Here is a 27,075-nt window from a genome sequence, read left to right as displayed (position 1 = left end):
TATGGGATGACTTTGACGTAGTAGTTTTGGGAATATCTCTCCTTTAAAAGCCTGATTGCTGGCTGGGGAGGATTTAGCCCTCACTGAAAAAACAGCGTTCAACGGACATTGATTACAGGTAATGCTAAAATGCACATAAAATATAAAACAAGTTAGGGACCGCCATTCGGGGTTTACCTTGACGTGGTATGGTGGCTTATCAATTTTATGATCATAACTTTGTAACAAAATAACCCCTATTTGGGTACATATGCAATAGCATTTATTATACTTATATATATATATACTTTAAAGCCTTTAGAGTGCTCCCACAACCCCCCTGTTTTGATATTGTATATTTAGCCAGGAGCTGTGGCATAGCTTCAGTGGTTGTAGCACCCCATACCCCCCCTTTAAACTAGTGGTGTTCCTATGCTTTTAAAATTGGGCGTTTGTTTTGGGAATATCTCTCCTTTAAAAGCCTGATTGCTGGCTGGGGAGGATTTAGCCCTCACTGAAAAAACAGCGTTCAACGGACATTGATTACAGGTAATGCTAAAATGCACATAAAATATAAAACAAGTTAGGGACCGCCATTCGGGGTTTACCTTGACGTGGTATGGTGGCTTATCAATTTTATGATCATAACTTTGTAACAAAATAACCCCTATTTGGGTACATATGCAATAGCATTTATTATACTTATATATATATATACTTTAAAGCCTTTAGAGTGCTCCCACAACCCCCCTGTTTTGATATTGTATATTTAGCCAGGAGCTGTGGCATAGCTTCAGTGGTTGTAGCACCCCATACCCCCCCTTTAAACTAGTGGTGTTCCTATGCTTTTAAAATTGGGCGTTTGTTTTGGGAATATCTCTCCTTTAAAAGCCTGATTGCTGGCTGGGGAGGATTTAGCCCTCACTGAAAAAACAGCGTTCAACGGACATTGATTACAGGTAATGCTAAAATGCACATAAAATATAAAACAAGTTAGGGACCGCCATTCGGGGTTTACCTTGACGTGGTATGGTGGCTTATCAATTTTATGATCATAACTTTGTAACAAAATAACCCCTATTTGGGTACATATGCAATAGCATTTATTATACTTATATATATATATACTTTAAAGCCTTTAGAGTGCTCCCACAACCCCCCTGTTTTGATATTGTATATATATATATATATATATATATATATATATATATATATATATATATATATATTGAGGGCTTTTATATAAAGAGAGAGAGAGAAAAACCACACTGCTCAGGTCTTATAATAATTAAATGTATTTTTATTGGCACATACTGATGTTTCTCAAAGTACTTTGAGACTTTGAGAAAGGCTGCAGCAGCCGAAACATCAGTATGTGCCAATAAAAATACATTTCATTTTTATAAGACCTGAGCAGTGCAGTTTTTCTCTATATATAAATTGAATTCTTTCGAAACCTGCACCCAGGCATCTAATGATCTTGTTTTTCGAGAGTGCCGATATTCCAAGGTTGCTATATATATATTAGTCGCTTTCTAAATTCTATTAAGAAGCTGCTTACTAAATGCATTTCATTCTGGTTGGTTAGGTAAAGATCTGTTACTAAGGTTTCCAAGTGTGTGTGAATGAGTCTGTATGTAGAGCATTATGGTGATCATATGATACATGGGCTTAGGTCCAACACAACAGATTAACTTTGCCCTATCACTCTGCTGCTGACTTGTTACACAGTCCGTGTGGAGCTTCAATCAGTTGTGGGGAAGCAGGTATTACGGTGAGACATGGCAAGCAAGTCACTGCTCTTTCTCTTGCTATCTGCACTGCTAGCCTATTATATTTACACTCCTCTCCCGGATAATGTGGACGAGAAACTCACAGTCATGCTGGTACATGGAACATTTAAAGCTCTTGGACACATGGTGAGTTAAATACTTACTTACTTCTGTACAACTGCCATTCTAAGTGTGAAGCTCTGTCTGTGTATTCATTATCTGAGCAATTGCTCATAAGCCAGTAATGATAAAAAGAACATTTGCTAATCTGTAATCAGGATTTAGAAAATCTCTGAACGTGCTGGTGGATTCGTTTATATAGGGGATTGTTTGCATTATGTCAGCATTTCCGTTCTTCATTTATCATGATCAGGCGGTGAAGGGATGCTGGGACATACTGTACCTGTATGTTTGTCCTGAATTGTTACCTCTAGTTTACTGTGCTTTATTCAGCTCCTATCTTGTTTATTTCATGTAGGTGTAGTTTTGATACACTGTATAAATATAATGAAATCTGTTGATAAAGAAAGGGTTTAGGCGGGTTTGGGATTGATACATGTGTAACAACATGGATTTATCTCAGTAGGGAATACACTGGCATCTTTATAAAAACAAAATTGCTGGGCAGGGGAGGAATATGCAGTGCTTTTAGTCTTTGACTGAGCAGAGCTGCGGCTTTAAAAGAGGTGTCCTGGTTAAAGTAAAATGCATGGGCCCCCCAACTTGAGGGAGAAATTACATATTTATATTATACGTGTATATATATATATATATATATATATATATATATATATATATATATATATATATATATATATATATATATATATATATATATACAGGTATAGGATCCCTTATCTGGAAACCCGATATCCAGACAGCTCCGAATTACGGGATGGCTGTCTCCCATAGACTCCATTTTATCCAAATAATCCAAATTTTTAAAAATGATTTCCTTTTTCTCTGTAATAATAAAACAGTACCTTGTACTTGATCCCAACTAAGATATAATTAATCCTTATTGGAAGCAAAACCAGCCTATTGGGTTTATTTCATGTTTAAATTAATTTCTAGTAGACTTAAGGCATGAAGACCCAAATTACGGAAAGATCTATTATCCGGAAAACCCCAGGTCCCGGGCAGTCTGGATAACTGGTCCCATACCTGTATAGGCATGCCAGCTTAAGTTGTACTACAACTGCTAGAACTGCTGCAGGCTGTACATGCTTGGCATGAATATTAAAAATGTGTCATTTGCAATTTCTATCAATTATAAATTCTAACCACGGGGGTCTTTTGATGTTAGGGCCCAGGTCAAATGCCCACTTGTCTTAGGGTTGCCACCTTGCCAATAAACATGATGCTGTATACCACTATTATTAATAGTAAAGATAACAGAGATAGGGTGGCTGGCATTTTTCCAAATAAAGTTGAAAACCCTAACTTGGCCCTACCATAAAACTATCGCATGGGGTCTGTAATTATTCTTATATTCCAGTATCTTTCCCCCCACCAGGCTTTCTCTCTAGCTTGGTGTTATCACCTCTAGCCCTACCAGCAGCTGTATAATTATCAGTGCACTACTCCTCCTTATGTAAACAGGCTGGACTACATTATAAAAGGTCAACCTTTGGTATGTTTTCCCTTCAGAGGAATCTGATTTACTCTTGCTTATATAAACAAAACAAACAAACAGACTTCAGATTTATGTGTAAATGTTTTAAAGGAAAAGGATCAGTGCTGATTCAAAGGAACAGTAACACCCGGAAAAAATTAAGGCACTTTAAAGTAATTCTAATGTTGCTGTGCACTAGTAAAACTGGTGTGTATGTGTCATTATAGTTATATAGTAGTATATACTGTAAATAAGCTGCTGTGTAGCTGTGGGGACAGTCATTTAAAGGAGAAAAGGATCAGATTACATAGCAGGTAGCAGAAATTTGTATGATTCGAATTGTTGTCTGATTTTGTTGAGACTTTTCACACACCGACTTCAAGCTCATTCTTTGATAAATAAATTCCTGGCTGGGAGTTAGTCAACTTTGTTGTAATAAAAAAAAAAAAAATAGATCAATAGATTTGAGTTTTAGTGAAGACCCCCATAAACTTAGGCAGACAAACACAGGGAGATAAAGTATTCAATAGTCACAGACCCTGATAGCGACAGTGTGTTGCTCTGCAAACATACATTTTCAGTGGCATTCTTATTTTATCTGATTTTCTTTCTTTTGAGGCCCTCTTCTATTTCTCTTCCATTCTGACTTACAGATTATCAGGTAAACACCAAACTGTAAAGGTTGCAAAACAGTGAATTAAAAAAAAAAAAATGAAGATTAATGGCAATTTGTCTTAAAGTAGCATATTCTATGTCATATTTAAAGTTAATGTAAGATTAAATATCACTTCAAGGCTTGAGTTACATATCCTCATAGACCAGCAATGGACACTTGCAACCCAGCAATCCTCCAGCGTAGCTCAGGAAAGGCAAACTGGATTTCTTAGAATATTTCCCAGCTGACACTCAGTCATCTGGGGGAAAATATCAATCTTTCAAACCCCCCCCCCCCCTGGTTCTATTTACTATTCTTGGGCAAAGCAGTATTTGCCAGGCTGTTTGGGCCTTTGTGTACTTGAAATGTCATGGCCTATGTTAAACTTTAGTCTGGGCCTGTACTTTGCAACTTGCCACAGCTTATTCTCATCTTCCACCATAACTGAAACTCTCTCAGTTTACCAAACTGAGTGCAAAGAGTTGCAAACAATGTGTAATTATATGCAGGACAGGCAGCTCATGCTGGCACTGTATATACAGTATATAGGTGGATAGTAGACATGACATAAGTGTCCTTTATCCCACCATCAACCTTTCACCTACCATAGGCACACAGCCCTGTGCCTATGGTGGGTGTTTACTACAGAGACATCGATGATCTTTGCACCTTGCATTTGATTATTTACTATATGAAAAGTAAGGTTCTCTTACACTTGTGTTCAGGGCTTTAATAAAAGGACTAGGTGTGAGTCCAAGCAATATACATTGGAGGGGCCAAAATACTACTGAATTTACTACTACCTTGGGGCACACCCAGTTAGCTGGAGAATTGGTAGCATCTTTAATCCAGATGGATAAGTAACTGCTGCCCCCATAGATATATACAGAGAGCAGCACTTCAAAATGAGTCCACAACAACTAACCTGGGTGCAGGTAAAAGCAGCACTGTAACTAAACCAAGCTTACTGCATAAGGGTCTGGCCACACAAGCAGATTCGGGGAGATTAGCCACCCCAGCGACAAATCTCCTCTTCTTCGGGGCAACAATCTCCCTGAACTGCCTTCCCTCTGCCCTCCGCCTGCTAAAATAAAAAATCAACTGTGGCAATGCACTCGCGGCGCTTCGATTTCTGAAGAAGAAACTTCGGGCAACTTCGGAAATCAAAGTCGCTGGTCGCTGGGGGGCGACTAATCTCCCCGAATCTGCTTGTGTGACCAGACCCTAAAGGGCTTACAGATAAGGGATCCCATACCTGTACAACAAAACTGAAAGGAGTGATAAATAGTCAAAAGTGTGGTGGCACATGCTGCTACTGTGTCGCCCAGCAACAAATCACCTTTTCTTCGGATGTCTAATCTCCCCGAGAGGCGATTTGTCACTGGGCGAATAATCTCCCCAAGTAGCAGCATGTGCCACCACCCTAGTCACAAAAAGTGAACAGATGAAATAAACTGAAATGTATGTTTATATATACACATACACACAAACATAGCTACACACAAAAAAAGATATATAAGTAGATACAAAGAGTTAAAGAGATCAATAGATGATTCACTGGGCAGGTACTGTAAATTTAGTTGTAAAAAAAATGTTAAAACAAAATAAAATTATTTTATGGGGAAAATACTTTAGACTGGTTACAAGCAGTATAATCCTTTCTTCTGCCTCTGTAGGCGGTAATACAGTTGTAGGGATTCTACAGAGAAACAAACACAAGATAGCTTTGCTTTTTATGGGGAATTGTCTTACCTTGACTTGTTGTTTCTAAATCTGGACTTTGGTTTGATTGAACTCTCAGATAAATTTTACAGCTGTGCGTTATGTCAATAAATATGCTTTTCAAAAAATACTACATTAGGACAGTCAATTGTGATATTTATTGGACTTCAATGATCAAATTTGCAAAAATGCTATTCAATAAAGACAGTACCTAGTGATGGGCGAATTTATTCGCCAGCCGCGAATTCGCAGCGAATTTGCGCGATTCGCGAAACGCCCGTGAAAATTCGCGGAAAAAATTTGCGTCGAAAAAACGGGCCGTTTCGCGAATTTTTCGCGTTTCGCGAATTTCACACGAAATTTGCAAATTTTTCAGCGAAGCAAAACGGCGCAAATTCGCCCATCATTAACAGTATCCTGTAATTCATTTAAATCTCAACAGTCACTATAACATTAACAATCCCACATATTCCTTTTTGCAACCAAATTTCTCTCCCTTGTCCATTTTTCGTCTGCTTTACTGTTATTTTACCTTGTCATATTTCCACTTCTCATGTACACGTATTTTCCTTTATGTTCCCCTTTCTCTAACCTTTTGTCACCTTTCCTCTTCTACTCATCCCATTTGTTCCAGGTCTGGACTGGGAATCAAAATAGGCCCTGGTGGTTCAGGTACACAGAGGCCCAAACAGCCCCCCACCACCCCAATTAATAGTGACAGTCTATGGCAACTTACAGCAGCTCCTCTGGCATTGGCCAGAACCCACAAATTGCCACCACTATGCAGCTATGATATATCCTTCCAGCAGAGAACTCTGGATAAGGTTCTAGCCCAAAACAAATTATTACAGGAGAGAGAAACTCTCTTTGAAGGGAGGCATCTTCACCCCTCCACACACAAGCAGCCAACACTGAAAAGGACTGTACTCTGTATCTGACTTTAAACATACAGACGCTGCATCAAACTAAATGCAGAACAAGGGGGAATTGTAATAAAAGTTGTAAACGAAAAAATGCACACAAAGTTTGCATTTCAATGTACCATTCTTTGTTAGACTGTTATTGCACTGCACATTTTAATTTTGTATAGAACACTTTCCTCGTGAGGAAACTTCGGAAAACGAATCGCCGCAAGTGCCATGCCGCAGGCCTTTTTTTATTGTAGCAGGCGAAAGACAGGGGGAAGCAGTTCGGGGAGATAAGTCGCCCCAAAGAAGAGGCGATTAGTCGCTGGGCAACCAAATTTCCCCGAATCTCCAGGTGTGACATTAACCTTACTATTTAAGACAAATACAAGAGATCCTCTGCACTCAACCCATTATCAATATATTTAGAACATTGAGACATTTTGTTCCATAAGATACTAAATAAAGCCTTAAACAAAACAGGGATTGTTTGTCCATATATGCAAAATATATTTAATATATTATAGTTTATACAGGAGCAGTGACCAGCCCCATGTTGTAGCTCCCACCCTTTCCAGCTTTAGTCTGGCGAACCCAGTGGTGGCCAATAAAAGGGCAACCATGTTTGGGAGTTTTTTTAAATTGTTTAATTTTCTTTTTCATTTTTCAAAAAAAATAAAAAAAATTTACAGCATACATAAATGTCGCAACATTTCCATTTCCTGTGCATTTTCCATATCATTACAGTTTCTATCTCTTCGTTACATTGCAACATAGTAATACAAGAAAAACATAATAAAAAGAGAGAGAGAGAGTGAGAGAGAGAAAGAGAGAGAGAGAGAGAGAGAGAGAGAGAGAGAGAGAGAGAGAGAGAGAGAGAGAGAGAGAGAGAGAGAGAGAGAGAGAGAGAGAGAGAGAGAAAGACAAAGAAGAAGGGGAAAAAAAATTAACCAAAAAAAAAGGGTAAGAGCATGTTTGGGAGTTTTAACCTTGACAGCAGCAAGTGAGTTGAAGGTAAAACTTAGTCCCTGTGAAAATGTATAATGAAGCAATAGAATTCTTAATGAATCAGATAAAATTGAGCATAGGACTGGCCAGATATAGGATGAATATATTGCAATATATGGACAAACAATCCCTGTTTTGTTTAAAGGGTAAGGCATTTTTAGTAGCTTATGGCACAAAATGTCTCAATGTCCTAAATACAGTATATTGATAATAGATTCAGTGCAGAGGATCTCTTGTATTTGTCTATATGTATTTTGTGGTCACAGCCTCATTGCATAATGATTTTAAAAATTAGTGGTGAGCACAACTTTCCTTTGTTTACTATTTATCTAACTATTTCCTGAAGTGATTAATCTGTATTTCAGGACTAGCCGTAAGAACATTCAAAGCTGCTTCTGAAATTAGATCCCCCGCCTGCCTTATGTTGCGATAAAACTTAATATGCGCTGAGCAAACATGCAGATTCATTGCAAAGCAAATGTTGACACTGATATTTTGTTCTGCGTTCAAAATAACTCAATCACGTTGAGTGTAAATAAGGATATTGCCCAATATCATTATCTGCTCAACGATATTAAACAGAAATTTGCCGTAGCTTGGCATATGCACAATATCTATGATATAAACAGGTTTCTGCAGGAGAGATAAGCCACTAATATTGAAGCTTGAAAGTATAAAATGTATGTTTTCCAACTAAAAACAAAGCCCAGGATCCAGTTACTCTCAGCTGAGCTGCATTATGTGACCGTGGAGTGTCTTAAGTTAACATTTGGAATCAATGTGCTTATCCCAGAGGGCCTTATGCCTAAATCCTATCCAAAAGCTGGTATCCAGCACAGGCCCTTTTACTTTGCTCATCTGTATCCAGATGAATTGTGGTGCAGTATGAGAAACACCAAGTTTAATATGGAAAGGAATAAAAGGAGCCAAAACCCCTCTACAAAGCAAGAAATGTACTCTAAAAACAAAAGTTATTTGCATTATTTATGGTGCAGGCTTAGCTTTGCCTTAAAACCAAGGATGAGAGGCTTTAACTTTCACTTCAAACAAATATGGTCTCAGGCATGTAAAAATGAAGGCGATATTAAGGTGAAATTTGCTTGTCTGTGCCCAAAGTTTTGTGTGTGTGTGGTCACATGTGGTATCAATACTGTAAAACAACTTCCACACAACAATGCTTTTATTATATGACTGCATTATTAATATGTGTCTGTTCTTTCAGGCATATATGGCAGAGCTATTTGGAATCAAACATTATATGGATGGGATGATGCTTTTAACTCATGCTGAGCACACAGAACCAGTATCTGATGAAAATGTCTCAGTCACAGATACCGTCTTTAGCAATGTTCCCGTACGTTTATTTATCCCTAAAGCAGCAGTCACTGCACAAAGACGAGCAGTTATTTATATTCATGGAGGAGGATGGTGCTTAGGAAGTTCAGGTAAGTAATGCTTTGGGGAACTTCAAGCAGAGGTTAGGCAGGATTAAACGTTACACACTGTAATCTCCAATCTACTGGTAGGGATGTAGCGAACCGCCGATAATGTGTTCGCGAACGCCGTTCGCGAACACCGGCAAAAAATGCGAACAGTTCGCGAACAGTTTGCGAACTTCGAACATCCGAAAATCGTTCGATTCGAACGATCGAAGGATTTTAATCGTTCGATCGAACGATTTTCGTTCGAATCGAACGAAAATCGTTCGATTTTAGCGACCGAATGGTCGAATGGTCGAACGATTTTGACGCGAACGCCTATTGGCGAACGTCGCGCGACGTTCGCGAACTTGCGGCGGACGCGAACAGCCGATGTTCGCGCGAACAAGTTCGCCGCAGAACAGTCCGCGACATCCCTATCTACTGGAAGAACTATTTTATTTCATAAATTGTAAATGTGGGATATTCAATGTGGGATAACACAGGGGGCTTTATTTATCATAATCCAAATTTTTCTGACTGTTTAAATAAAAAAAGTCCAACCAAACTAGAATCCACGATTTGACCTTATTTGTTATTAAAAAAGCACAATTTAATAGGACCGGGGACAAACACAACAAAAAAATGAGAAAAAATCTTAGTTAGAAAAATCAATCGTTAGATTCTTTCAGATGTTTTTCTCAAATCGCTCGATTTTTTCAGGATTTTTCTTGAAAAGCCAGAATTTTTTGGATTTTTTGCCCGAAAAGTTGTATTTTCGGGTTATTTCCAGCACAGACCACAGAAACTTCCAAATAGGATGGGGGCCTCTCCCATTGACTTATATATGCTGGATTTTCTGATTCTGACTTTTTCCATCCTCGGGGTATAATTAATTTCAAAAATTCAAGTTTTTTTCCACTACAAATCCGGATTTGATAGTAAAAAAACTCAACTCTTTTGATAAATAACTCCCTAAAAGATCCTGCTTGGGTTTTTCTGGATAAGGGATTTGTCTATAATTTTTATTACTTTACCTTAACTCTGCTAAATATCCTTTATACATTAACTAAACCCAATCGGATGAGTTATATTTGTTGTTTGTAAAAGAGATTGTTGCTGATACAATCCTATACAAAGCTAATACATTTCTCCACACTACTGCATTAGGACAGTGCATAAAAGTGTACACTGCTTCATATTCCCATTACATTTAATGGGTTACTTTTGTAAATATAGATCCATATATCTGTACATCTGTCTTCATATAATTTGCACTTTCGTTGCACTTAGCTTCTACCTCCTGTTCCATATGACATATTTATACCAGGAAACTCTGGAGCTATCACCGACATCAGGCTGGTCGACAAGAGCAGTGGAATTGTGACTAAAGAATCTGGCACAGATGTCATTTTTACACAGAATAGCAAAAATAACAGCAAATGGAAAATGTACAGCAAAATTGTGTTTGATTTGCATCAAAGTGCACACAATTTGACACTTTGGCTACACTTGGGGAAGACTCAACTACCCCATCACAGCTGCAATTAGACTCAAATTCAGGGGGAGATACAGTCTTTTGGGTAAAAATCATTGTGTCTGAAAGTGCACATTGCACTTGCATAAGTAAATGACCCTTTATTGCTAATCTGTTACAGCCCAAAAGCCCTTCATCAAGATCAGGGCCCCCAAAGATGCCTCAAGTTCAAGTATCTCTCCATCTTCCTTTGTTTATTCACATTTCTGATGCAAAATGTTTCTGTGCTGTCATGTACAGTATTGATTAATAAATCAGCCTTGTAGCATCATCTTCTCTGTACGCATACTTTCTGCTAATGTTTTGATGCTTGTTGATGGCCCCTGAGCTTAGCTTGTCAACAGCAGCCCAGAGCACACTGAGCATGTGCAGTGTCACCAACACTCAAAAGTTGGCTTTACAAGAATGATTACTGTTATAGGACTGCTGAACCTCTAAGTTCAGTATATAAAATTGAACATTTGTAGCTATATTTTTTTCTAGGATTTAGTTCTATAAATGGTCAAACAGTAGACATAATATGGGTCAGGTGAACAGGGAACTTGTCCTCTAGCTACAGTCTTTACAACTTGCTCAGATTTCAGGTGAAATTAGTGATATTATCATAAGCTGACGCACAAATAGAAGAGAAAAATGCCTTTAAATGTCTATACTGACTACTAAATTGCTCATATATTTTTGTTTCCTTTTCTAATAACTGTGTTGTAATTATTGAACTAATTTCTTCCAGCCATGAAACCATATGATCTTATGGGAAGAAACACTGCTCAGCAGCTTGATGCTGTCGTTGTTTCAATAGAGTAAGGAACCTTTACTTTTCAGCAGATAATGTTCATCTCACAGTTTTCTTCAATAGCAATTATGATGGAAAAAACATTTACATTTTAAATGAATGCATATGGTAAGATTGCTTCAAATTGTATTTTCTCTAATTAGCCACAACTTTGTTTTTGGATTAACATCCCCTATATATACAAAAAGAAAAATATCAGTTATCAGAATAGAGTGTACATTAAAGTCATTAATAATTTACATGTCATATTCCCTTTTAAATGACAAATACATATTAGTGTTTTGAAACTTTATAATTTTAGACACGTTAGGATAGGGGATCTTTCTTTGGTTGGATCTCCATACTTTTAGGGGGGTATTTAGTTTGACTCAAATTTTTCCCATTTTGTTATTAGTACAAAGTCGACCTAACTCCCATCCATGAATAGACCTACAGTAATTTAGCAAAAAATCTGATCATAGTCGGTGTGGGAAAAAGTTGAGACAAAATCGTTCATCAAATAAAATCATGCACTTAAAGGAAAACTATACCCCCCAAACAATGTAGGTCTCTATTAAAAGATACTGAGTAAAACGGCTCATGTGTAAAACCCTGCTTCATGTAAATGAACCATTATCATAATAATATACTTTTTTAGTAGTATGCGCCATTGGGTAATCATAAATAGAAAATTGCCATTTTAAAAAATAAGGGCCGCCCCCTGAGATCGTAGGATTCACTGTGTACACATACAAACCACATGTAAGGTCACATGAGCCAATTAACAGACAGAGTTCTGCCTTTTGCTTCTTCACTTCTTCCTGTTACAGTTAGTGTTGTAGTATTTCTGGTCAGGTGATCTCTGAGGCAGCACAGATAGAGTCACGAAATGGTGGTTCAAGGCAAGAGATGTAAAAGGGCAATATTTATATAAATATATATTCTAGTTTGGTAAGATTCTTTAATATGTCATTCAATTTGATATAAACTATCTGTTGCTTAAGTATTCATTTTGGGGGTATAGTTTTCCTTTAATTTGATTTGACACTTGAACTCAACTTTTTTGGATTGTCAAACAAAAACCAGTCTGAAACCTGAAGGCAAGAACCATCTTCAAATTGTAAAAGGAATATCTGCCAATGACTTTTACATGACTTCGACAGGTTTTAGCTGGAGTATTTTCAGATTCGGATTTTTAGCAGCTTTGGAGCATAACAAATAAATAAAATTCAAGTTTTTTTTCCTCTATAAATTCACGTTTTCCTCTAAAAATCTTGACCAGAAAAAAATCTAGGCTTAATAAATAGATCACTAAGGGGCAAATTCACTATGATTAGTAGTTGCGCCAGCGTCCGCTTCGCCGCACTTCGCCAGGTGTATTTGCGCCAGCGCTACGCAAATTCACTAAAATCCGAAGTTGCGCTCAGGGGAAGCGTAAGGTTGCAAAGTTGCGCTAGCGTTAATTCGCCAAGCAAAGCGAAGTTATGGTAGTGATGCTTAATTTGCATATGGCGCCAAATTGAAGTTACAATGGAGGTATATGTAGCATCACTACACAAGCCTGGGAAACCTTCAAAACAGCAAATACAATTTTTATTTTGCCCTACACATGTGCCCACTGTATAGTTTAGGTGCCATGAGTTAGGAAATGTAGGGGGGAAGGAGGGGAGCCCCAAAAATGTTTTTGATCTTTTTCAGACTATCACCCATAAATAAAGAAAAAGCGCCAGGGTTTATTGGGACTTAGAAAAATTTTTAACTTTTTTTGAAGCAATTCCTATCTACTCTATTGCCTGTTTTTTGAAGCAATTCCTATCTACTCTATTGCCTGTTCTGAGGTGGCGAAGGAAGTCTGGCGTAAAAGGTAGAGTTCAGAATAATTCACGCGTCAGTGAATTTGCGTAGTTACATCCGTTGCGCAAATTTGCCAGGCGTAAGGGTGTGAAGTAACACTAGTGAATTTATGCAAGCGTCCGTTAGTGAATCGGCGAATTAACGAAAATGCGCTACGCTAGCGAATTAACGCTAACGTTAGGCGCTACGACGTTTAGTGAATTTGCCCATAAGTCTAATTAAAATATCATATAACATTAAGGGGCAGATTTACTAAACTCGAGTGAAGGATTCGAATGAAAAAAAATTCAAATTTCGAAGTATTTTTTTGAGTACTTCGACCATCGAATGGGTCAAATTCGATCGAATCGAATGATTCGACGATTCAAAGTAAATATCGTTCGACTATTCGACCATTCGATAGTCGGAGTGCCGTCTCTTTAAAAAATACGTCGACTACGTACTTCGCCAGCTACTGAGGTTCAATGTTAGCCTATGGGGACCTTCCCCAGCACTTTTCTAAGTTTTTTGTGGTCGAATAAAAATCCGTCGATCGATCGCTTAAAATCGTTCAAATCGTTTGATTCGAAGGATTTTATCGTTCGATCGAACGATTTTTATTCGATTGTTCAATCGAAGTATTTGCGGTAAATCCTTTTACTTTGAGGGTTTTTTAACCCTCGAAATTCGACCCTTAGTAAATCTGCGCCTAAGTAAACCCAGTAGGATTGTTTTGACTCCAGTAAAGATTTATTTTATCTCATTTGGGATCAAGTACAAGGTACTGCTTTATTATTACAAAGAAAAAGGAAATATGTTTTAAAATTTTGAGTTATTTGATTAAAATGAAGTCTATGGGTGATGCCACTCAGATCTCCCATACATGCATTACATAACACAAGTAGTAATAAGCAGTAAGACTTTTTGAGTTATGTTGTGCGGCTTTATTTGCCATTTGTATTATTTGTATATAATGAAAACTCTTTGTTTACTTTCGCTAAGTTACCGATTAGCTCCTGCATTCCATTACCCAACCCAATATGATGATGTGTATGCTGTGGCGAAGTACTTCCTGAATAAAGACATTCTTCAGAAATATTCTGTGGATCCATCCCGAGTGGCTGTAGCTGGTGACAGTGCTGGAGGAAACTTGGCTGCTGCATTAGCTCAAGAGGTAGCATTTCATTGATAAGCTCAAAGGATAGAAACTTAATAATATTAACCACAACTTCATGGCACCTCCAGTGAATTGCTTTCTCCTTGTCCTTTCTTTACATTTACATTTTCTAAAATGAAAGCAATAATTTGAGGCTGGAATTTATTTTAAAGGGGTTGTTCACCTTTAAACTAACTGTTAGTATGATGTAGAGAGTAATATTCTGAGACAACTTGCAATCGGTTTTCATTTTTTATTATTTGTGTTTTTTGAGTTATTTAGCTTTTTATTCAGCAGCTCTCCAGTTTGCAGTTTCAGCTATCTTGTTGCTAGGGTTCAAAGCCTTACAGAGCATTTGAATTTAGATAGGGGCAGGGACCCCCATTTGAAAGCTGGAAAGCATCAGAAGAAGGTAAATAATTAAAAAAAACTATAAAAATAAATAATGAAGGCCAATTGAAATGTTGCTTAGAATCGGCCATTCTATAACATTCTAAACGTTAACTTAGGGCAGAACTACACAGGCGATTTTCTGAGGCAACGTGAAGAAGCGCAGGCGTCACGTAAGATGCCCGAATGTAATGTAAGTAATACAAATGTCGTACATAGAAGCTGATTGCACCCGACATGACTGTCGGACGAAGACACAACATGCAGCTTTGTATTATGTCATGTCGGATGCAATCAGCTTCTACGCTTCCACGCATCATGTTGTAATGGATGAATGTGCACCGAAAATCGCCCGTGTAGTTCTACCCATAAAGGCGAATCACCCCTTTAAGCGTCTTGAAAGTTTTTGCATTGGATTCACAAGGCTGACACTTGCAATTGTAATTGAGCATCATACTGTATATAAGCGAATTACTTGGAATGTGATACTCTCAATCCTGTGCCAAATTAAACATTATTCTGGTTCAATAGTGCACTCAAAAACTGACTGCCAGGAATGTTGTAAATCATTGGGCCCCACCTCCCAACTGGAGACACGCACATTCAAACATGTTGAACTTGCTAACTAAAAATGAAAAGGGGGGAGAAATTATACCATATTACCAACCAAATGTATTTGTAATCATTTGATAAATGGCCGCATCAGTGGGTCTCATTTATAAACACCAGTGCATTTACACTTGTGCATTTGATGAGCATTTACACTTGTGCAGTAACTCATGGCAACCAGTAGCTCTCACTGGTAAATGAGCTTTTAACAACACAATTTAGAGGGTCAAGAACCACTGTAGGTTCTTTTAGGTTGTATGGTGGAGTGGTGTTAGCAACCCTATAAGTAATTTTTCTCGTTGTCCATAATCTTTGATAATGACACAGAATTGTTAAAAAGTAGCTATCAATGGTACCAACACTACTGTATAATGCAGAACATTGTCCCTTTAATATTTGATTGTTGATGTGGGTAGAGATTATTAAACTGAGCTTCAGTTTTCTGTTTCCTGCAGTTTCTTCATATGAATAAACTCATGTATTATATAAATTAGTCAACCAGTGGGGGGAGATGGGGTATCTAGAGAGGGGTTGCCCCTGTCCTTCTTGATACAACACTGCTGAACACAGACTGTACTGTATTTAATGACAAACACAGGAACCCCGCTCCATTTTGGAATACAGAAACCTGCAGTAATTCTTCTTTGCTTAGAGACATGTTAGGGGGGTTATTTACTAAGCTCCGAATACCCGAAATTCCCCCGAAATCCCCCCGAAATGCAAAAAATTTTTTATTTTTTGTGTTTTAATAGGCTTTTAAAAAAAATAACGAATTTTTCGGAATTTATTAAACCCTAAGGGGTAAAAAGCCCGAATATAAAAATACGCCATCTCAAAACCTGTCGAGGCTGCATAAAAGTCAATGGGAACAGTCCCATTGATTTTTGGTTGTGTCGGGGGTTTCGGGTAATTTCACAATGTTTTTGGAGCTTTTGGGTAAAAACTCAGAGTTTTCGGGGGAAAATTCACAAAAAAAACTTGAAAATTTGAGATTTTCCCGCAAAGGTAATTTTCGGAAAATGTAATAATAAATGAGCATTAAACTCCGTTAGATCGGAGTTTGTAGCAGCCGATATTGAGATAAATTCGGACCTTGATAAATAACCCCCAAGGGGTCATTTACTACCTATAGGAAACAACAAATTGGATTGCATCCTGGTAGTAAATGACCCCTAAAGTGACCATAAGAAAAGAGTAATCACTCTACACTCTACATACTTCATAACATCCTGCAGTTGACATATGGTCCTTAATTACTGTTTGATCATGAATCTTTTTATCTGATTTTATTATGAAATGAGGAAATAAGAGGAACCATAGTTTCCTTCCAAACACCTTTTGAAAGTTGTTGTTGAAACATTTATGCATTGTTCCTTTTTTTTAATAAACCCGTTTGCATTTTTACATTTACCTTAACAGTATGGAGCTGCATTCCTAGACTCTTCTGTTTAACATTCTGTTATCCTTGAATTCTCTGAGTTATTTCCTTTTGTCAACAAAAACAAACAAGCATCCCTGGCATGTGTTGGGAGAACTGCTTATTTAGTCATTATCTGCTAAACTTTGGATCTGATTTTTACAGCTGTTAAATGACCCCGAAGTCAAAGTGAAGCTTAAGATACAAGCATTAATCTACCCGGTTCTCCAGGACATCGACATGAATACTCCGTCCTATCAAGACAATGGAAACATGCCCGTACTGTCCAAGTCGCTGATGGTCCGTTTCTGGAATGAGTACATCACTACTGACAGGACATTGGGTGAAGCCATGTGGCATAACAAGCACATCCCTGCTGAAGCTGAACATGTGTTTAGATATGTAAACTGGAGCACTTTATTACCAGACCACCTGAAAAAACAGCATGTGTATTTGAAACCTGAATTTGGACCTTCACATTTTGTTAAAAAATACCCAGCAATTCTGGATGCAAAAGCAAACCCCTTATTAGCTGGAGATGACAAGTTAAAAGGCTTACCAACAACATATTTCATTACATGCATGTACGACGTCTTAAGAGATGATGGCTTTATGTATGCAGAGAGGCTGAGAAAAGCTGGAGTCCATGTGGAACATGATCATTATGACAATGCGTTCCATGGCGTTCTTTTATTTAATACTTGGCCATTTGAATTAAAAGTAGCACATGCCATGCACAACAACTACATACGATGGCTAAATGAACGCTTATGAGGAGCTCAGATTGTAAGCTTGGCCAACAGATTTGAGCAGAAGCACCTGGTTGTGTTGTAGCAAGGCATCCATGGTGCTTGAGGGTGCTGCACCCACATACACTGTACCTCCTGACTGACAGGCGGGTTACAGATACATGTCAAAAGGTTCAATAATATGTAGGCAAGTGACTGTTCCAGTTCAGTTTGTGCACCATTTTTGTGTCTTGATAGGGAGTATCTGGCTCACTGTGGATTGAAAAATGTATCATGGGTATGGTATTTACTTGATTTTTTTTGAAAAACTGCTTTACTGTTAAAGGAAAATATAATCACTTTTTTTTTAAAATAAACTCTCCAGTGTAATTATAACTATAAGCAAACTGTTAACTTAATGCTGGTGTGCTGTGTGAATATACATATAAATAAAAGCAGTGATGGGCGAATTTGTCCCGTTTCGCAGAAAAATTCACGAAATGCATTGAAGTCAATTTTGACGCCCACGACAATTTCTAAACGTGGACCTATTTTGTCCAAATGATTAAAGTCAATGGGCGACTGAATAACTATTCTGACACTTGACAATTTTTTTTGACTCAGCACATTTGTCGCCAGCGAATTTTCTCGACAGAAACACGAAAATTCGCAGCGAATTCGAACCTGCCAAATTTATTCGCCCATCACTAATTATAAGTCATTGAGGAGTACTGTGACCATATAAACACATGAGGCTGAAGGCTGAGTGCTTTTATACAGCTCATGAAACTCTGGGGTGACTTTTATTATCCACATATTTTTCAACAGAGTGTATTTTATTTACAGATATGTGACCTGTTATCTACAATGTTTGGGAATGTTTCCGCATAAGGGGTTTTTCTGTAATTAGATCTCCATACTTTGTCTCCTGAAAAATCATGTAATCGGTAAATAAAACCTAATAGGCTGGTTTTGCCTCCAATAAGGATTAATTATATCTTAGTTAGGATCAAGTGAAATGTACTGTTTTTACATAAAAAGACAAAATCATTTTTAAAACTTTTAATTATTTGATTAAAATGAAGTCTAAGGGAGATGGCTTTCCTGTAATTTGGAGCTTTCTGAATAACAGGTTTCGGGATAATGGATCCTGTATTATCCTATCCAAGTTTCAGTGAGTCATGTGACAGAAATTATATAAGTTTGTGCACATAATAAAACAATTTCCAGTGACTGAAGCATTCTGGTCTGCTTTCTTTAAAATCTGTCATTAGCAATATAACATGTACGTTTCACTTAATAAGCATATCCCACAGGTGATGGGTTCATACCAAAACACTGTACTGGGCAGTCTGAATACATCTCTTATTACTGTACATCTTATTCTGAACAGACCTTGTTCAATGCATTTTGGCATACATGTACTGGAAGAGGAAACATTTATTTCCGGGAACAATATGTACAGACAAATGGCCACAAGTATCACCCTCAAAAGCCAGATCACAGCTTTTAGTCATTGGAATAGACATTACTTAGATTGCAGGCTTCGCAGCATCTTTTAGTTAACTCTTAATGGTGTCACAATATTTGTTTCCAGTACACGACTTAATTTTGAAGCTAGGTTTTTGATGATCCCATATTTGAACATAGAGCATTCCCAAAGACTCTGTTTTATCCAAATAATCCACATTTTCAAAGACAGAATATTTTTTATCTATAATAATAATAATAATAATACAGTATCTCATACTTGATCCAAGCTAAAATATAATTAATCCTTATTGGAAAGAAACCCAGACTATTGGTTTCATTTAATGTGATTTTCTAGTAGACTTAAAATATTGTGGAAAGATCCATTAAACACCAGGCCTCAAGCATTCTGGATAACAGGTCCCATACATTTATTTATATATAAATATATGTATACATATTTCACAGTCATATAACATCATATAACACACAGATTGAGCTGGTTTACTTGAAGAGATGTGGAGACTGTTTGGTGCTTTATTTAATCTAATTTCATTCCATATTCTTCATACTGTATAAGAAAGCAAAGATACTATGTAATGTTCTATATATGGCTACTTCTAACAAACACACTATCAGCATAGTACTAACAAAAGTTAATTTGTGGTTGTTTTATGCATAAACTTACTAAAAAAATACTGGTGATTTTTCCATTGCCCCTGGTGCAAATGCTGATTTAGAATCTGGTGAAAGGTGCAACGCACAGGTGCAGGGGAGCTCTGTAATTAAACTTGCCATAGACAGGCACTATGTACAGTGTTCTCCTTGCCTTGCAGCTTCCAGTGCTCCCTAGATTTTAAGGGGGTTATTTACTAAACCTCAATTTTTGTGATATGCATTGGGTTTTGTCCTATAATCCAAAAAATGTGGAGTTTTAGGAAGATAACCCAAAAAAAATAAGCGATTGGGTGTAAAAAAGAAAAATTCATTTGATTTGGGTTTTTGCTCGATTTTATCAAGATTTTTTCTGACCTGACTTTTTCGAATTATTTTATTGATCAATAAGATAAAATCGTGGATGGGACTTTGGTCCCGATTGGTTTAGTAAAAACATGAGATAAATCTGAGTTTCATAAATAACCCCCTGAGGGGGTTATTTATCAAGGTCCGAATTCATCTCCAATATTGGCTGCTACAAACTCCGATCTAAGCCGCTCGGGTTTTTAACGCTTATTTATTATTACATTTTCACGAAAATTACCTTTGCGGGGGAAAAGCTCCGATTTTTTTCGGGAATTTTCCCCTGAAAACTCCGAATATTCCGGAGTTTTCACCCGAAAGCTCCAAAAACATTGTGGAATTGCCCGAAACCTAAACCAAAAATCAATGAGACTGTTCCCATTGACTTTTATGCAACCTCGACAGGTTTGAGATGCCGTGTTTTTATACTGGGGATTTTTAGCCCTCGGGGTTTAATAAATTCCGAAAAATTTGTGATTTTTTTAAAAGCCTATTATAACACAAAGAATCACAAATTTTTCAGATTTCAGCTATTCGGAGTTTAGTAAATAACCCTCTACGTGTCTGAATGCTGTTCAAGCTAGGTGCACTTGCTGAATTTTGAGTTTTAGCTCTGCTTTATGACATGTTACCCCATACGTTGTAAATAAGAAGATGTCTGCACTGATATCTTTACAAATACTTCATTCATGCCCTAGATCCATTGCTTCCATCTGAACTTCCATCAATTGCTGGTCTCCAATATCAGTTGAGCTAGGAATTAAGTATAACTTAGTCTTAGACTTGCATATTAACTCCAGCCAAGGCTTGAAACCATGGCCTACAAATACATAGAGCAGTGGATCCAGGCAGCTATTTAGAACAGCCAAACACAACGTCGCAACAACGCTTCTCTGAAGAATAGCATGTAAGCTGCATATGTTTGGGTGATGGACCAAGTAATAGAGATGCATTGTTCTTTGAATGTGGTATGGCAAAAAGCAGAAAGAAAACACTGAAAGGACAAGGACAATCATGATGCTTAGTTTTCTAATTTTTTTTTTCTCCGTGGGTATTTGCTTAATATGCCTGATGAGTAACCCATTAAATATCACAGTAACCAAGAACGGTATTGAGAATCCACAAATCAGGGCAAAATAATTCATGTACATGACCCGAGTCCACGAAAACTGCCCTGAGGGCTCAAAACAGCGCGTTGCATTTTCACGAATTTGAGTTCCTGACAGGAAAAAGGGTGAGGTGCTGGCTCCTGAAAATAACCAGACACATGTACAGAGTTTAATAGTTGTCTTTACACTTATGCTTCCTGGAAACACCACAGCAGAATATCGTAAGCCACTGAGACAGGCCAAGAGGAGTATGCTGGCGTACATGCTGAAATAAAAAGAATATGTGGTAATACGGCATAGTGCGTCTCCGAATATCCATGTGGCGTTATTTCTGTAATAGGATATTCTTAATGGCAGGAAACATATGAAGGTGAGATCTGCAGCTGCAAGATTCAACAGGCATATTGTTGCGTTCCCCTTCTTCTTGCAGACAAAACAGAACACATACAAAGCGGCTATATTAAAAATCAGCCCAAAAATAAATACAACTGAGTAGACAGCAGTGTAAACGTGATATTTGTAACTTTCATCTGGTTTGCATTGAAGGCTTTCATTGCCTGAGGGTGGTTGAACGTCAGCCATCTGAAAAAAAAGGGAAAACAAAGCCATTTCATTATTTTAACGGACTTCTGTTTCTGTAACACTTTTGTAAAGCACAGCTAAATAGAAATCCCATTTTTTCAAATTGTTATTCAGTGGTTAGAACCCCCCAAAACACATTTTGTAGTGAGCCATCTGTTCTCCACCACTGCTCCTTCATAATGTCAATGGTATAGACCCCTTTACAGTATTAGCAGTCACTTAGGCTCAGTTACAAATGCAAGCACAGAACATTAGTCTGAATGCACAATTGGAAATGCATTGATGCTATTCATAAGCTTATGAACTTTTATTATTATGATTCTAAAGCCCCAGCATACTGAGCAGCACTATACAATAAAAGGGTGCATATACTAATCATACAGATTATGAACAAAACTACAACAGAAGAGGTACAGTACTTACATCTATACATACTCCTATGCAACATACAGAAAGTGCCTCTCCAGTCAGACGAATTCCACATGCATTCACACAATTGTGCAATTACCAGCAACGTGGGCCAAGTCAATGCTATTTTAAAAGTTGCTGACTCTCTTTCTCTTTTTCAGGGGGCCCCTCTCTTTGTGACTGAAGGAAGGGTTTCCATACTGATTTTTCACACAATAACTTGGGTTTCAAGTGTTCTTTAAACACAGTTAACTATTTAAAGGCTGGAACTTCACAACACATTCTTAGATCTTACTTTAAGATGACACACACACTACATTCACTTCTCAGTATTTAATATAGCTATTAATTGCCTGATGACATAGTAGTGGCAGGATATTACAGCCAATGGTATAACTTACAAACAGTGGTAAGTCTCCACAATACAAGGCGCTAACAGTGTTTCTACTCTTGGGATCTATATGCCTGCACCTATACACTTGAATCCCTACTTTAGCATTTAATGCAAGAGATCTGATCTCCTCTGTGGAGCTTACAGCTGCACTGCTAACTACCCTCTGTCTGACTCTCACACATTGTGTGAGTTATCCCTCTATCGTCAGTCTTGGGGGTTCAGGGCCCTACATAGCTGCCGGCCGCCAGCTGCCCCATCTGCAAACCCCCTCTGCTTCTGGGCCCCCTGCACAAGCCTTGCCTCCACCCTCCCATTCATACTTTATTTTATCTTGATGTGCCTGAGATCAGGTGGAGGTAAGGGTGCAGCACCCAGGATTTTTTCCAGTGTTCTGCCAGCACAGTCCAACCCTGTATCCCTCTTCTGCAACTGAGGCATCAGGCTCTTTAGCACCATCCACCTCCTCTAGCAAGTGAGGTCCAAAAATGCTGAACCTTGGGTTCCCTTTCCTTTTAAAAACTAGGGAACACCTGAAATCCATGGTCAATAACAAAATCCCATTTTCTAATAAGGCGCCAACTGCTGCGTAGGCTAAATTTTCCTGAAAATACAGACACCCATTTTGAGGCAATACTTAACTGAATTTACCATAACTTCAATTCATGGTATTTGTTTTATGACAATATTCCATAACCTGCCCTGTATAACATGACCCTTGGGATAAAGCACCTTATATAGAAACAGCTCCTTAAAAAAAGGTACAGTATTTGCTTTCTCTATTGCATATACAAAAGAAACCTCTCTGCAGGAGGGGAGTGGAAAAATCAGACACATACTAAAACTTGGGTTGGAAGCAGTTGCTGAGATCTAAATTGTGTTGGCTGCTTTAACTGCAATATAGATTTATTGTACAATTATACACATCTGAATATTTCCTCTTTGTTCAGCTAATTGTGTGAAATCTCCATGGTGTGACACCCGCCCTGCCAACACATTCTCTCATGCACCAGTTGAATTGTCACGGATCAGTGCCCAGCTACATCTCTAATTTATTTTGATTAAAATGAACCTGTTCTCTCTATGCTCTGATAATACATGTGCAGTTTGGCATTAGCAAAAGGGCAATAGTGGATGACAAGTCCAAGTCTGAAATAATAACACAACCATCTATAACAGGAATCACTGTATAACTGTGTAGTTGGAAGCTCATATTAAAGGGGTAGTTCGCCTTTGAGTTAACTTTTAGTATGATGTGGAGAGACAATTTTTTGCTATTGGTTTTAGTTGTTTATTATTTGTAGTTTTTGGATGATTTAGCTTTTTATTCAGCAGCTCTCCTGTTGCTAGGGTCCTACCTTAGCAACAAGGCATTGCTTTTTAATAAGAGAATGGAATATACTGTAAATAGGAAAGGGTCTGAATAGAAAGACGAGTGATAAGGAGCAGCAATAAGAATAAACATGTAGTCTTACAGAGTATTTGTTTTTTAGATGGGGTCAGTGACCCCCATTTGAAAGCTGGAAAGAGTCAGAAGCAGAAGGCAAATAATTCAAAAATGATAACAATGAAAAATGAAGACCAATTTAAAAGTTGCTCAGAATTAGCAATTCTCTAACATACTAGTTAACTTAAAGGCAAACCACCCCATTAAGCTCAAATAAGCTCATTCGACATTGAACAAATTAACTTGTCTCCTAATTCTATGCCGAGATGGGATGGCCTTGCTCTCTAATGCAAACACGAAATCCTTAATTCGTTCTGAGTTTAATTCATAAGTCACGTCACATGATGTGTACTTTTACTCACAACAAGCCAAGAACCACCCTTGTTCTTAAAAAGACTTTGTGGCCAAGATAATGACTGGATTTAGTGTTCTGCACTGAATTTTCTATTCACGTTTATCCAAGAAAATGACTTAAAGGAGAACTAACATAAAAAAATATGATGACCTTTCTCCTGCTTTTCGCATTAAGATATATAACTGGAGCTGCCATATGTGTTTCTCTGCTACGACAGTCTTCTTGAATTCAACAGGGTATAAATTACCCATATATAGAATGCTGTTCTGTTTATGTTATTGTGCAGCACATATGCGACCTGAGAAAACGGAAAGAAGAAGTGCTATGCCTTACACACCGTTTAACCCTTTCCTTGCTTGCTCTGTCCGTTCGAACCAGCATCACGACAGATTCTTCATTGCCCAACATGAAAAATTAAAGTAAGTTGAAATATATAATACAGGTATAGGATCTGTTATAATCCACATATTTCATAATGATTTACTTTGTCTTTCTAATAATAAAACTAAGATATAATTAATCCTTATTAGAAGCAATACCAGCCTATTGGGTTTATGTAATGTTTGCATGATTTTCTAGTAGACTTAAGTTATGAAGATCTAATTTACGGAATGATCTGTTACCTGGAAACCCCAGGTCCCAAGCATTCAGTATAATCAAGTCAATAGTGGTGCCACACTTACACTATATCACCTTTTGAAGCGTCGGGTGCACAGCTGTGTTCCTCTCTGCCAAGGAATATATCCACAGTATGAAAATAAATCCAGCAGCACTCTGATATGTGATTCAATTGTATATTCGTGCCACTAGCAAAGCGATGTTTCTGGCTATTCCAGCCCTTTATCAAGCCTTGATAAAGGGCTGGAATAGCCTGAAACGTTGCATTGCTAGTGGCACAAATAAGCATTCTGGATAAGAAATCCCATACCTGTATTAGCAAGCTCAAATGATATATTTCACCTTTAAAAATCATTCTATTACTTTTATGCATATAGCACATAGAGCTGTCTTTCTCTTCCATGGGATATTCCATAGTCACCTTGAGCTGCCTTGAGAAACCTTTCATTTCCATGGAACTGAATAGTTAACACCCCCCCTCCCCTTTGACAAGTACAGTGGGCCCACCATTAACTATATATTAACTATAGGACTGGAGTTGCTTTCCCACAATAATACAAAAGTCAGAAGTTCATGGGAATGGGACAACCTTAATATCAGCTGAGAAGACAAGAACTACATCAGTATTGTGGTGGAAAATATACTGTTATGGGATCCTTCATCCAGAAACCTGTTATCCAAAAAGCTCTGAATTACAGAAAGGCCATTTCCCATAGACTCCATTGTAATGATCTCCTTTTTCTCTGTATTAATTAAACAGTATCTTGTACTGGATCACAACAATGGTAAAATTAATCTTTATTGGAGGCAGAACAATCATATTTGGTATAATTAATGTTTTAATTATTTTTAAAGCTACAAAAATATCCCTTACCTGGAAAACACAAGGTCCTGAGCATTCTGGATAACAGGTCCCATATCTTTAAAAATTCCAAAAACCTCCCCCAGATACAAATATGACTGCTTCTTAGTGGCAAATATATTAAACCGACCCTTCTACTACTACAGGTACGGGATCCGTTATCCGGAAACCCATTATCCAGAAAGCTCTGAATTACAGAAAGGCCCTCTCCCATAGACTCCATTTTATCCAAATAATCCACATTTTTAAAAATGATTTCCTTTTTCTCTGTAATAATAAAACAGTAGCTTGTACTTGATCCCAACTAAGATATAATTAATCCTTATTGGAAGCAAAACCAAAAAGCCTATTGGGTTTCTATAATTTTTACATGATTTTCTAGTAGACTTAAGGCATGAAGATTCAAATTATGGAAAGATCTGTTATCCAGAAAGCCCCAGGTCCTGAGCATTCTGGATAACAGGTTCTATACCTGTACTGCCATTTGTGTTCAAATAATATCTTAAAATGCACAAGCAACATGTTTTTCTAAATGTCACAGCATGTGCTTTCATTCAGTACCACCACAGGAGGGTTACGAGTTTCTAGCTGAGCCTATGCACAAATATTCATAATATTACAAACACATGCTAAAGATTTAGATTTTATTAGAGTCCAATTCCCAAAGCATTTCACTCAGATGGTAATATTGCATGGATTTCAATGTAAGCAATATTGTATCTGTAAACCTTGGAAACACTTACTTGATTGGTGCCACCTTGTGGTAGGAAACAGTTCTGAAACCTGACAATAACACCACAGAAGGTATAATAAAACTAAACTGGATTAAAAAAAATTTGAAGCTTGATATCTTTTAAAATGCTTTGATCCGAAAACCATTTTATTTTAAATCTGATGCCAGTTTTATGCCTAAAATGGCTTATTAGTGTCCAGATATCCTCCAATGCAGAAACAGAATAATGTAATATTTAACTATCCAAGGAAATCTGACCTTTTTTAGCTGAGACTGTTGTTCACTTTCGTAAGAGAGAAGTAGTAGATGTTGGCAGTGCGCTGAGATGCAGATGATAAATGACAACTATTGGCACTGTCCTGAAAATGTTTTCTGTTTTTTCGCTTACATGCGCTATTTTTGTAACTTCCCTTTTTGTATTTGAGAAAACTCTGTGTGAAGCTCCTTCCACATACCCAGACTTATAACACTTTATTAAAAAAAATAACAACTTCATAATTTACAGCATAAGAGAAAATGTACTGCTCTAAACTTGAACCGAGTGAACTGTTGCAAGTGTTGTTT

At 37.5% G+C, this 27,075-nt stretch overlaps 2 protein-coding genes across 2 annotated transcripts; one reads left to right on the top strand and one right to left on the bottom strand.

Annotated features, from left to right (window-relative positions):
- Positions 1–1,649: 1,649 nt before the first annotated feature.
- aadac.L (arylacetamide deacetylase L homeolog) lies at positions 1,650–17,986 on the top strand. Its single transcript, XM_018263797.2, has 5 exons — positions 1,650–1,898; positions 8,879–9,101; positions 11,342–11,411; positions 14,219–14,390; positions 16,954–17,986. The coding sequence occupies exons 1-5, from the start codon at positions 1,761–1,763 to the stop codon at positions 17,560–17,562; spliced, it is 1,212 nt and encodes a 403-aa protein (XP_018119286.1). The 5' UTR covers positions 1,650–1,760; the 3' UTR covers positions 17,563–17,986.
- Positions 17,987–18,790: 804 nt separating this feature from the next.
- Positions 18,791–26,870, bottom strand: XB5844514.L (provisional ortholog of cysteinyl leukotriene receptor 2 L homeolog). Its single transcript, XM_018263796.2, has 2 exons — positions 26,770–26,870; positions 18,791–21,697 (listed from the first exon to the last, which is right to left on the bottom strand). The coding sequence occupies exon 2, from the start codon at positions 21,695–21,697 to the stop codon at positions 20,690–20,692; it is 1,008 nt and encodes a 335-aa protein (XP_018119285.1). The 5' UTR covers positions 26,770–26,870; the 3' UTR covers positions 18,791–20,689.
- Positions 26,871–27,075: the final 205 nt, after the last annotated feature.

This window comes from Xenopus laevis, chromosome 5L, assembly GCF_017654675.1.
Source record: "Xenopus laevis strain J_2021 chromosome 5L, Xenopus_laevis_v10.1, whole genome shotgun sequence".
Classification (NCBI taxonomy): Eukaryota; Metazoa; Chordata; class Amphibia; order Anura; family Pipidae; genus Xenopus; species Xenopus laevis.
Note: the sequence above shows the minus strand (reverse complement) of the source record. Positions and strands in the feature narration are given on the sequence as shown.